The following is a 13455-nucleotide window of genomic DNA, read 5'->3' on the forward strand; positions in this document are numbered from 1 at the left end:
AGTTGTATGAATGCTCATTTTATGGTTCTTTTGACTTACTGGATTTGTTTTTAATTTTTTTTAATTTTGTTTGAAAAAATCAGGCTGCAGGTGATATTGTTGACATAAGAGAAGACCTAAAAAATGACTTTGAATTAAAAGGTAAGATTGTTACTATTTCTATATTTTCCACTCATGTTGGCCTTTTATTTTAATATTTTTAAATTCAAGTGTTCAAAGGGGTGTGTTATGTTTAGAGGAGAGGTCTTGTAAGATATTTTGGATTTGAAACATGATAGTTTTAAGTTCACAAATGCATGTATTGGTTCCGTTTATATGTGAATTTTCATTTAAAGCTGAATGGGTACATAAATTTTGACATTTTTCTGGTCGATGGGTGTTTTGGATTGGTGTGTTAAATAGGACTCTCTTGGTTTTTCCAATGATCTCTCATGGTATGGTCCTAAACCTCAGTAAATCAGAAGATATGTATTCTAGACATGAATCTATTTCTAATCTGGTCTTTCATCATGGCCAAGTCAGAAGATACTTTTGCTAGTTTATGCTCATCCATCCATTTATTTTGTGCTGATACTGGGCTTGAACTCAATGCCTGGGTGCTATCATTGAAGGTTTTTTGTTCAAGGCTGATGCTCTACTACTTGAATCATAGCTCCACTTCCAGGTTTTTGCTGGTTAAGAGATAGGAGTCTTCCTGAGCTGGTTCTGAACCACAATCCTGAGATCTCAACCTTCTGAGTAGCTAGCATTGTGGATAGGGGCCACTGGCTCCTGGCTCTTCATATTTTTTATTTGTTTCGTTAAGGGGGAAAAATCTACTTTAAAAAATACAAAGCATTATGAACTATGCAACTTGAGGGCAGGAATGAGAGGGCAAAACTGGGGAAAGCGGGGGCTGGGAATATGGCCTAGTGGCAAGAGTGCTTGCCTCGTATACATGAAGCCCTAGGTTCGATTCCCCAGCACCACATATATAGAAAATGGCCAGAAGTGGCACTGTGGCTCAAGTGGCAGAGTGCTAGCCTTGAGCAAAAAGAAGCCAGGGACAGTGCTCAGGCCCTGAGTCCAAGCCCCAGGACTGGCCAAAAAAACAAAAACAGACAAAACGGGAAAGCAAAGGAAGGAGAAACATTGCCCAGAAAGAATTACTTGACTTATGAAACAGTAATAAACACTGTCTCTGTTCAACACCTTAATAAGAACAATACAATTTTTTTTAATGCAAAGCAGAATAGTCTTAAGTTCAAGATTGGTCCTTCTGTGCTTACAGAGCAGTTACAAATAAAGCAATTTTCAATGGGCTTTTGGAGGCAGAGTGGTTCATATGTAGAGTTTGAGCAGAGCTTTATAGAGATAAGCCCCTCTGCTTTTCTCATGGGCATGGGTGCATGCCATATGTTAGAGTACGAAGTAATGAGGCTTTGAGTGTTGCTTTACCAAATTCACCCAAGCCACATGGTAAATGGACAGTTACTTGTGTTGAATTCTGCAGTGAAACCAGGAGGCCATTTTAGCCATTTTGCCTATACAATTTGGGGATATAAAGCATCTACACCTAAAATGACTGCTTGTACATTCTCAGGGCTACTGATCAAGCACAGTTTGGCTCAGCTAATTCTGGAAGCCCGAGTGCCAACACTCACTCCTGAAGTGTTCTCCAGGGATGTGGTCCTGTGGGTCTGTGACTCCTGAGAGCCATGCAAACTCTCCCCGTTCTGCCTAGAAACCATGCACATCTATATAGAAGTCATGCACATCTATACTTCCTTCTCCCCAGAGAAAACCTCAGCTGCATGCCTGAGGCTCACGCCTGTCATCCTGGCTACTCAGGAGGCTGAGACCTGAGGATTGCAGTTCAAAGCCAGCCTGGACAGGAAAAAATTCAGATGATCTGGAGCTGTGGTTCAAGTGGTGGAGTGTTATTAGCCTTGAGCAAAAAGGCTCAGGAACCATGCCCAGGCCCTGAACTCAAGCCCCAGGACTGGTAGTGTTGTTTTGTTTTTGGTCAATCCTGGGGCTTGAACTCAGTGTGAGCACTGTCCCTGCGCCACTTCTGACCTTTTCTGTTTATGTGGTGCTGAGAAATTGAACCCAGGGCTCCATGGATGCTAGGCAAGCACTCTACTACTAAGCCATATTCCCAGCTCAAGGGGACTGATGTATTTAAAACAAAAACAAAAAAACCTCACCAAAGCTAGGCTTTTTGTATGTGGGTTTAAAAAAATTAGAATTTTATCTTTAAGTAATTGTGCAAAGGGTTTCAGTTCAACATATCATTTTATAACAATGCATCTTGATCAATGTCAGCCCTTCCACCATCTCCCCCATTTCTCCCAGCCCCGCCCCTCCCCTCAATGTTATCTGCTTCCATTTCTACATGTGTACATTGAATAGTATGATACCCATACTTTTGTCAGTGTGTTAGTGTACATATGCATATAATACTGTGTATGTTTTCAAATCCATTTATAATTTAAATCTAACTTCACAGATGAGACAAAGCATGTATCTTTGTCTCTCTGGGCCTGACTTCACTTAACATAATTTGTTCCAGGTCCATCTATATCTATATGAAGGAACCCTATTACATGGTTGGCGCAAATGTAAATTGGTACAACCACTGTGGAAGGCGGGCAGTTTGGAGATTCCTCAAATAGAATCCCCTGTGATCCAGCCATAGCACTCCTGGGCATCTCTCTCAGTGATTATAGGGTTAGAATAATGTGGGTCATTTTGTTTGTTTTTGATATTAACAGTGGCTTACTCCTGTAATCCTAGTCACTCAGGAGACAGAGATCTTAGGACCATAGTTTGAAGCCAGCTCAGGCGGGAAAGTCCATGAGACCCTTATCTTCAATTAACTACCAGAAAACCAAAAGTGGAGCTGTGGCTCTAAGTGGGAGAGCACCAGCTATGACCAAAGGGGTTTAGGGACAGTGCCTAGGCCCTGAGTTCAAGCCCCATGACCAACAAAAAATAAAATACTAACAATCACGCTGTCTTCTTTTTTTTTTTTTTTTTGGTCTTTTTATAAAATAGGAAAAAAACGAATTGCTCATAAGCCTCATTCCAAACCAAAAACTTCAGATCTTTTTGAAGCTGATTTTGTCAATGATACAAAATCCAAGGATTTGCTTGCTGACAAGGAGCTGTGGGCTCGACTTGAAGAATTGGAGAGGCAAGAGGAGTTACTGGGTGAACTGGACAGGTATTTCAGGACAGCTTACTTTTCCAAGAGACAGCGCATCATACATAGTCCCGCATGAATGAGCTAACATGTGCTCATTGGACACATGCAGAAACGCATGCATGTTAAATTGCACACCATTCTCCCACTCCAGGAGTACTCTAGAGCATTTTCTTTTCCCTTCTCCCCCCTACCCCTTTCTTTTCTGTCCTGGCTTGGGCCTCAGAGTCCGATGCTTGCTAAGTCTAGGTACGAGCTCTCCCACCTGAGCCATACCTGCTGCAGTGCTTCCCATAGGGACTGTGTGATACATGCACTTACCTGGCCGGGTGGATATTGGTAGCTCATGCGCATAATCCCAGCCTTCTACTCAGAAGGCTGAGATTTGAGGATTGTGGTTCAAAGCCAAACCATGGCAGGAAAGTCTGTAAGACTATTATTTCCAACTAATCACCAGAAAAGTTGAAAGTGGCACTGTGGTTCAAGTGGTAGAGCACCAGCCTTTTTTTTTTTTTTTTTTTTCCCCTTCGGCCAGTCCTGGGCCTTGGACTCAGGGCCTGAGCACTGTCCCTGACTTCCTTTTGCTCAAGGCTAGCACTCTGCCACTTGAGCCACAGTGCCACTTCTGGCCATTTTCTGTATATGTGGTGCTGGGGAATTGAACCCAGGGCCTCATGTATACGAGGCAAGCTCTCTTGCCACTAGGCCATATCCCCAGCCCTAGAGCACCAGCCTTGAGTGGAAAAAGCTAAGGGACAGTACAAAGACCCCGAGTTCAAGCATAATGCTGGCATCAAAGCAAAACAACTCCCCCCCCTCAAATCTCATCATTTCAATTTTTAATTTTTGTATTGTCATTTTGTTTTTTGTTTGTTTTTGTTTTTTTGCCAGTCCTGGGCCTTGGACTCAGGGCCTGAGCACTGTCCCTGGCTTCTTTTTGCTCAAGGCTAGCACTCTGCCACTTGAGCTGCAGAGCCACTTCTGGCCATTTTCTGTATATGTGGTGCTGGGGAATTGAACCGAGGGCTTCATGTATACAAGGCAAGCGCTCTTGCCACTAGGCCATATCCCCAGCCCCCTGTCATTTTGTTTTTTATGTATATTTTTATAATGATGTTCCTATACCTGATAATTGGCTTTTCATAATTATGGATATATTTTACAAGTATTTTTTTTTTTTTTACCAGTCCTGGGGCTTGGACTCAGGGCCTGAGCACTGTCCCTGGCTTCTTTATGCTCAAGGCTAGCACTCTGCTACTTGAGCCACAGTGCCACTCCTGGCCTTTTCTGCATATGTGGTGCTGAGGAATCGAACCTAGGGCTTCATATATAGGAGGCAAACATTCTTGCCACTAGGCCATATTCCCAGCCCATTTTACAAGTTTTTTTTTTTTTTTTTTGCCAGTCCTGGGGCTTGGACTTAGGGCTTGAGCCCTGTCCCTGACTTCTTTTTGCTCAAGGCTAGCACTCTGCCACTTGAGCCACAGCGCCACTTCTGGCCATTTTCTGTATATGTGGTGCTGGGGAATTGAACCCAGGGCTTCAAGAGTGCTCAGCAAGCCATCTTCCACTGAATCCAACCATGTTTCCCAAAATACTCCTTTTTACTTTCTTTTCTTTTCTTTTTTTATTTTTTATTTTTGTACTGAGGCTTGAACTCTGGGCCTGGATGCTGTCCCTGAGGCTCTTCAGCTCAAAGCTAGCACTCTACCACTTGAGCCACAGCGCCTCTTCTTACTCCTTTTTAAGTGATGTGTTTTTGTGCTGTGCTCAGGATGATAGTGTTCTGTCTTTGAGTGACTTGTTCAAAACATCAATTTCCTTTGAGTTTGATTCTGAAAATTGTGTCTGGCCTTGCCTTGTGTTTGTAAGCCTTTCTGTTTATTGAACAGGCAATTTCTAATCTACTCAGGTATGAGAAACTTCACCAAACTGCTATTTGAAATACACATTAGCAGTCACTTAGAATTGTCAAAGTACTAAACGATGCCTGCTATCAGAGAAGTCTCTATATTATTTTGCCTTAAATGACATACCATATGCATAGTTAGTTTCTGTGGAGGAAAAAAAGGACAAAAGGCACAGAAGAGTTTTTCTCCTACCCAATCCTAGGTATTTTTTTAAACTTTTTTTTTTTTAAACTGCCACTAAATTTCCTCAAACCAGCATTGAATCTGGTGATTTTCCTAGTCTTGATTCTTTATATTTTTGCATGATGTTACTTCAGTGGTATCATCTTTTTGTTTTTGTTATTCTTGTAAGGTTCTCAGAGCCTGTATAGAATGAAGCTAGTCTTCATACACAGGCATGAACCAATGGCTCATTTCTAGGTAGAAATACATATTCTTTGCATTTCTTATTATACTACTGATACTGTGTTTATATTGTATCTGGCCAGTATCTAGTGACAAAAGCTCCTCTCCTGTGATCTGTTTATGCTTGAATAATTCCAGTATGCAAAAAGTGGCACAGGAACTAATGCTTTTTGTTAATTTATTTCAAAACCTATGTTTTAAAAATTCATCTTTAAAGGAACTGTTGTCTTCTTTTAACCTAGCTAGTTAAAAAAAAAAAAAGAAGATAGACTGGGTACCAATGGCTGCTTGTAATGCCAGTTATTCAGAAGGCTGAGATCTGAAGATCACTGTTAGAAGCCAGCAGGAAAGTCTGTGGGACTCATGCCCAGTTAACCAGCAGAAAAGCTGGAAGTAGAGCTGTGGTTCAAGTGGTAGAACACTTGCCCAGGCTCTGATTTCATCAAGTCCTAGGACTGGCAAGCATGCCTGCACATGGATGCATACACAACATACAATCTTAAAATTGTTCATTACAAGAATTGAAAATTACAATCATTACAGTTCTTACATGTTTGTCTCGTGTTGTCAATAATTGTTTCTTTGACAGTAAGCCTGACACTGTGATTGCAAATGGTAGAGATGCGAGCTCCTCTGAAGAGGAAAAAGAGGAGCAGAAGGCACATGCACATGGGGGCGATGAAGCTGATGGCCCCCTCACCCCCAGAAGTGGTTGGAAGCTCGCTCCTAACTCAACCCTGCTCAGTGGTCCAGCGAACAGCAGTCCATCACTCTGTCCAGTGAATGGCTCAAAAGCATACCACAGCAAGGAAGATGACACTGACAGGGACGAGGATGATGGGGATGACGATGAGGATGAAGATGGTGATAAAGAAAATCACCCATGTGCCTTAGGGCTTGGAGACAGCTCTGTACCAACCATCTACTTTTCTCACACTGTGGAACCAAAGAGGGTCTGTGTGCTTTCTCACTTGACTCATTTCATGACTAGTTAAATGTCATCTGCCTAGTGGCAAGAGTGCTTGCCTCGTATAGATGAAGCCCTACGTTAGATTCCTCAGCACCACATATACAGAAAATGGCCAGAAGTGGCGCTGTGACTCAAGTGATAGAGTGCTAGCCTTGAGCAAAAAAGAAAATAGGAACAGTGCTCAGGCTCTGAGTTCAAGCCCAGGACTGGCAAATAAAATAAAATAAGAAATAAATGTTATCTGTCCTTCCTTCCCTTCTTCCTATTCCCCTTCCCCTTCTTCTTTCTCTTCCCATTCCTCTTCCTCTTCCCATTCCCTTTCCTCTTCGCATTCTTCTTCCATTCCCCTTCCTCTTCCCATATCCCTTCTTCTTCCCATGTCCATTGCCCTTCCTCTTCCCATTCCCCTTCCTCTTCTTTTCCTTTTCCTCTTCCCATTCATTCCCCTTCCTCTTCCCGTTCCCCTTCCCTATTCCTCTTCTTTCCCTTCCCATTTCCCTTCCTCTTCCCGTTCCCTTCCTCTCTTTTCTTGTCTTGGCTTTTTTGTTCAGGGCTCTGTCACTGAGCCACACGTCCACTTCTAGCTTTTTACTGGTTTGTTGGAGATAAGAGTCTCCTGGACTTTCCTGCCCAGTCTGGTTTTGAACTGTGATCCTCAGATCTCAGCCTCTTGAGTAGCTAAGATGATGGAAATGAGTTGATTTTTTTTTTTAAGAGAAAAATTCTTTTTTTTTTTTTTTTTTTTTTTTGCCTGTCCTGGGCCTTGGACTCAGGGCCTGAGCACTGTCCCTGGCTTCTTTTTGCTCAAGACTAGCACTCTACTACTTGAGCCACAGCGCCACTTTTGGTCATTTTCTATATACGTGGTGCTGGAAAATTGAACCCAGGGCTTCATGTATAAGAGGCAAACACTCTTGCCACTAGGCCCTATTCCCAGCCCAAGAGAAAAATTCTAACAGTGACTTAGATTGTAGATACTGCAAAACATGGTTTATCTTACTCTGACCAGTTTATCACCAAACAAAGAGCAATGGAGTGAGTGAGCTAGCTGGTAATGGCTCATGGTTCTCATAGGTGGTGGGAGTCTGTCTGTAAGGATCAAGGTGTAGGTTTCACTGGTTTCAAGGTGCCTGTGTACTCCCGTGTCTGTTCCCAGGGAGTTTTTTTTTTTGTTTTAAGTCTTGGGGCTTGAACTCAGGGCCTGGGTGCTGAGCTTCTTTTGCTCAAGGCTGGAGCTCTACTACTTGAGCCACAGTGCCACTTCCAGCTTTTTGGTGGTTCATTGGAGATAAATAGTCTCAGGAATTTTACTGCCTGGGCTGGCTTCAAACCGTGATCCTCAGGTCTCAGCCTGCTGAGTAGCTAGGATGACAGGTGTGAGCCCCCAGTGCCAGGCCCAGGCATGCTTTTTTACTGGTGATTTTGGAAATGGAGTCTAATGAGCTTTCTACTTAGGTTGGCCTTGAAATGCATGATCCTCTAGACCTTAGCCTCCTAAGTGGCTAAAATTGTAGGTGTGATCCACTGAGAAAAACTGAGCTTTGCGATTCTTTTTTCAGACTTTCGATTTTTCCTATTTTCATTTAGATAAAACAGGAAATGAACACCTGGAGGGGTGACATGGAAAGTGTGTGACAGAACAGGGTAATAACTTTAATCCTCAACAGAGTGGGTTTCTGTATTCTCTGAAATATGAAATATATAAAGAATTTAAAATAATTAAGTACTTTCTGATACTGCTTTTTGACCTAAATGTCATCTAGGTTTTACTATTTCTTTTTGGCTAGTTTGTTTGGAGATGCATGATTTAAGCTAAAAACAACCAAAGTAATAGGGTGAGAGGTCAAGCTTGTAATAAATTTAGCATTTAAGCCAAGCATCATTATCTCGCATCTGTAATCCTGTCCACTCAGGAGGCTGAGATTTGAGAATCACAGTTTGTACCAAGCCTGGGTAGGAAAGTTTGTGAGACATATCTTCAGTGAGCCACCAGAAAACTGGAAGTGGAGATTGTACATTGCCAGCCTTGAGTTTTTGAAAAAGTGAATGGACAGCACCCAGGCCCTTACATTTAAGCCCCAGTATGGGTACTCCCAAAAAAGCATTTATCTGGAATGCATTTTACTTTCCATGCAATAATAAGGCCACGTGGGGCGGCCCGCTGGCTGGGACGATGTCAGCCACTGTGGCGGTATTGTGGCCCTCGTCAGCATCGCAGCCTTTGCCATTGCTCCGTTCTTTCATCACAGGCGTTACTCTGTCTCATGTGGGTTGTGATTTCTCAAAAACGTTTCTATGCTTAAAAAAAAAAAAGATTACATTTTACATTGCAACTTTTAGGTTCGAATAAATACTGGGAAAAACACCACCTTGAAGTTCAGCGAAAAGAAAGAAGAAGCCAAACGGAAGCGCAAGAACACCAGCAGCAGCCATGGTGCCCACGAGCTGCCCACCATCAAGACCCCGGCCGACATTTACAGGTACGTGGTGGGGCCCACGCACAGCACAGCAGACCAGCCTGCCCGCTCCTCCAGCCCCAGTCTTCACACCCAGGCCTTGGCTGGGTGTGAGGACCACGCTGGATGGGAGGCTGTGTGCACCATCCTGGGGCAGCTCAGTGCTGGCAGGGCCACACCCAATCCTGAGCAGATGGGTAGCTATGCCTGCTCCACTGGATTTATTTTTATTTATTTTTGCTGGGCCTGGGCTCTGTCCGCAAGCTTTTGTGCTCTACCACTCGAACCACAACTACACTAATTGCTTTTTGAGGTTTATTGGAAATAATAGTCTCATGGATTTTCCTGCCTGGGCTAGCTTTTTTTTTTTTTTTTAAATTGCTAGTCCTGGGCCTGAGACTTGGGGCCTGAGCACTGTCCTTGGCTTCCTTATGCTCAAGGCTAGCACTCTACCACTTGAGCCACAGCGCCACTTGTGGCCGTTTTCTGTATATGTGGTACAGGGGAATTGAACCCAGGGCTTCACGTATGGGAGGCAAGCTCTCTTGCCACTAGGCCATATTCCCAGCCACCCTGGGCTAGCTTTGAACTGCTGTCCTCAGATCTCAGCCCCCCGAGTAGCTGGGATTATAGGTGGTGTCCAGCTTCTGTGGGCGTGCGTGCGTGCCAGTCCTGGGGCTTGTGCTCAGGGCTTGTACACTGTTTCTTAGATTTTCCTTTTTTTTTTTTGGCCAGTCCTGGGCCTTGGACTCAGGGCCTGAGCACTGTCCCTGGCTTCTTCCCGCTCAAGGCTAGCACTCTGCCACTTGAGCCACAGCGCCGCTTCTGGCCGTTTTCTGTATATGTGGTGCTGGGGAATCGAACCTAGGGCCTCGTGTATCCGAGGCAGGCACTCTTGCCACTAGGCTATATCCCTAGCCCCAGATTTTCCTTTTTTATTGAAGGTTAGTTAGCACTCTACCACTTGAGCCACACCTCCACCTCTGGCTTTTTTGCTGGTTCATTGGTGATAAAGAGTCCCACAGGCTTGTCTGTCCAGACTAGCTTCCACCCATGGTCCCAAGATCTTAGCTTCCTGAGTAGTGAGGGTCACAAGCATGAGCAATGGGCTCTTATTTTTATTTGTTGTAGCAGTGCTGGGGATTAACTTGGGGGTTTAGGTTCCTGAGGTTTTTCACAACGGGCTGGCTCTTTACCACTTGAGCCACAGCTCCTCTTGGCCTTTTGCTGGTTCACTAGTGATAAGAGTCTTGTTGATTTTGCTGCCTTGGCTGGCTTCTAATTGCCATCCTCCGCTGTCAGCCTCCTGAGTGGCTGGGATTGCAGGGTGTGGCACCGGCAGCTTTAGCCAGGAAAGTTAGATGAGTCCCTGGGTGTTGGGACTGGTGGGTCTTCGGCCGCAGGCTCCCCCCACAGTGCTGTGTGTGTTTGGATGCTCAGGGTCTTCGTGGACGTGGTGAACGGTGAGTACATCCCACGCAAGTCCATCCTCAAGTCGCGCAGCCGGGAGAACAGCGTGTGCAGCGACACCAGCGAGAGCAGCACGGCTGAGCCTGACGAGCGGCGCTCAGTGCTGCGGAGCCTCAGCTGTGAGGAAGCTGGTGGAGAGCCTGGAGAGGCCGGCCCTGGCCTCCTGGAGGAGTCTACCAGCGGGCAGCGGCCTGTGCCCCATGCAGGTCCTCCTGAGGTAAGCCAGTGCTGGTGACCCCTGCTTCCCCACTGAACCTTTTCTTCCTCCTCTCAGAAATCACAGGGCAGCCACTCCGCAGGCAGAGATCTGGAGGATCGCTGTTCTTATACAGCCCAGGTACAAAAGTCAACGTGACTCCTAGTTCCAGTGAGCCACCAAAAGCCAGACATGGAGGTGTGGTTCAAGTGGTATAGCACCAAGCCTTGAATGAAGACAGTCTGGGACAATGCCCAGGCCCTCCGTGCAAGCCCCAGTACTGGCACCAAAACAGAACAAAACAATTTATCAGGTCCATTGGTAATTTATTTACTGTAAGCAGGTAATTGATATTCTAGCTAAAAACACAGCATGCATGATTTAAGGTATTTTTAAATTCTCACTTCACAGAAATAAAACTTAAAGACAATAATATTTGAAAATTTGTTTCAAACGATTTTAATATCACAATATGCAGTTTCCTAGTATCTGTTAATATATTTGACAAATGTTTATCAAAAGCACAGAGCTAGGATTAATGAAAGCCCTGTGACTGTTCGTTTCTCGGAGCCTGGGCACTATCTCTCAGCTTAGTTTGCTTAAGGCTACTCTACCACTTGAGCCACAGCTTTACTTTTTTGTTGGTTTATTGGCGATAAAGAGTCCGGCTCTGAACTCTGATCTTCAGATCTCTGCCTCCTGAGTAGCTGGGATTACAGGCATGAACACCAGTGCCTGGCTGAAGAATTTTTAGTGGGCTTTGGTTCTCTTTGCAGTTAGATGCTGAGGTCCTCGGCCAACGGGTGTCAGCGGGGTGGCCCTCGTGCACACGCTGGGCATCTTACATCTGGTCTCCTTGTCTCGTAGGCTTTTTCTGGAATGGTGATAGAAAAGGACTTTTTATCCTCCTCAACAGCACACCCCGCCATCTCTCCTCCTGGACTGCCCACCATTCCAGAACGCAAGGAAGTGCTGTCAGAAGCAGCTGAAGAGCCTGCAAAGCGGGTTTCCAAGTTCAAAGCAGCCCGGTTGCAGCAGAAAAGCTAGGCCGCCACCAGCTGGGCATGCTCAGCTGCGTGTTGAACTCGGGCCCTGGAGGCAGTGACTCAGCAGCCCTTTTCCTCCGTCACGCACGCTGGCACGTAGGCCTTCCCACGCGCCACCGCGGCTGTGGTCATTTCCAGTGGCTACAGTGGTCTGCGCTGTTTTTTCGTGTTTCAGACTAAGTACAGCCCGTGCAGTACCAGCCATCGTGTGTGTGGGCCATGTGAAAGAAACTTCGTCAAATTTCAGATCCACTCAATGGTTCTGTCTCTTTGCATTTGCATTTCAAGGCACTTTAAAGTAAAACTAAAAAAAGTAATCAATGTCTTGTAGGCTCTGCATCGAGGTGGCTATTTCACACGCTCTCTCCTTTCAATGCCACACTGCTGTCCTTTTCTTTACTTCCCTATTTTCTTTTCCAGGTCTGAGACCAGGACTCAAACTTGGTACCTGGGCCGCTATCACTTGCTGGCTGAGGCCCGCACCCGCCCCCCCCCCGCCCCCCCCCCCCCCCCCCCGCCCCGGCTCCTAAGCAGAAGTGGGATGACCCTCTGGGAAAGTGGCTTTCATTGCAAGAATGATATTTTGTAAAAATGGTTTATGTTTTTGGTCTTTTTTCCAAATAAAAGTTTTATGAAACTTGGGTCTCTAAATGTTATGAATTTTATGGTAGCATACATGAGCCAATGCATTCATTACATATCAAGTTCTCACATTCTTGTTTACTTGATTCTTCTTTAAGTTTTTTTTTTTTTAATGTTCCTGTAAAGGTGATGTACAGAGGGGTTACAGTTGCATAAGGCAGGTGGAGAATACATTTCTTTCTGGACAATGTGACTTCTTCCCTCCCTCCCAGGTTTTCCCTCTCGTCCCCACCCACAAGTCGTATAGTTCATTTTCCACATCGTGTCCAGTGGACACCACTGCTGCATTAGTTCACCCTTTGTCCCTCCATTTCTGTGCCTCCCCTAACACTCCCCCAAACAGATAAACGAACAAACAGAACAAAAAGAAAAAAAAAACAGCAAAAAAGCCAGGCTCTGGTGGCTCATACCTGTAATCCTAGCTACTTACAATTTTGAGATTTGAAGGTCACAGTTCAAAGCCAGACCAGGCAAGAGAATCCATGAGACTCTTAACGCCAATTAGTCATACAACCAGGTTGGTTTGGTTTAAATTCTCTGGTTGGCACTGGGATTGAACCTAGTTACTCTCCAACCTCTCACATTCTAAAAATTCCACACTCTTCCCCTTCTCCTGCCCCCATACAAGTTTCACCAGGATTGCCTATTGGGAGAGAAAGGTTATATATATACGTTTTAAAAAAAACAGAATTTTGTCCAGCAGCTGATGGCTCATGCCTATAATCCCAGCTATCTCAGCAGGCTGAGATCTGGAGTTCGTAGTTTGGAGTTAGCCTAGGCAGGAAATTTGTGAGACTCATCTCCAATGAACCACCAACAAGCTAGAAGTGGAGCTATGGCTCAAATGGTAGAGCACTAGCCTTGAGCACAAAAGCCCAGGGACAGTGCCCAGGCCCTGAGTTCCAGTTGTAGTACTGGCACACACATTTTTTTTTTAAATAAAAACTTTGTTTTAATCTTTTCAGCATGTTCATTATTACTGGTTACTTCACTACTTTTAAATGACTTGTAGTAAAAGTTGCAAAGGAGAAATGTAGTCCTAATACTGCAAGTTAAACTGCTAGGACTAGGAATCAGTTCGATGCTAAAATGTGGCTTTTAAAACATCGTTCTGCAATAGTCCTAAAATAAGCCATCAGGGCCGTCAACTCTATTCATGGCTCAATATTTAAA

At 44.7% G+C, this 13455-nt stretch overlaps 1 protein-coding gene across 1 annotated transcript in view; it reads left to right on the forward strand.

Annotated features, from left to right (window-relative positions):
• The window catches only part of Uri1 (URI1 prefoldin like chaperone), a 56202-nt gene extending 44098 nt beyond the window's left edge, over nt 1-12104 (forward strand). Inside the window, exons 6-11 of the mRNA XM_048368943.1 lie at nt 84-141; nt 3040-3208; nt 6092-6455; nt 8813-8952; nt 10369-10615; nt 11462-12104. Coding sequence (XP_048224900.1) covers nt 84-141; nt 3040-3208; nt 6092-6455; nt 8813-8952; nt 10369-10615; nt 11462-11641 — 1158 coding nt within the window. The 3' untranslated portion in view covers nt 11642-12104. The remainder of the gene's footprint in view (nt 1-83; nt 142-3039; nt 3209-6091; nt 6456-8812; nt 8953-10368; nt 10616-11461) is intronic.
• The last annotated feature ends 1351 nt before the right edge of the window (nt 12105-13455 follow it).

The sequence above is a fragment of the Perognathus longimembris genome, chromosome 20 (genome assembly GCF_023159225.1).
Source record: "Perognathus longimembris pacificus isolate PPM17 chromosome 20, ASM2315922v1, whole genome shotgun sequence".
In the NCBI taxonomy this organism is placed as follows: Eukaryota; Metazoa; Chordata; class Mammalia; order Rodentia; family Heteromyidae; genus Perognathus; species Perognathus longimembris.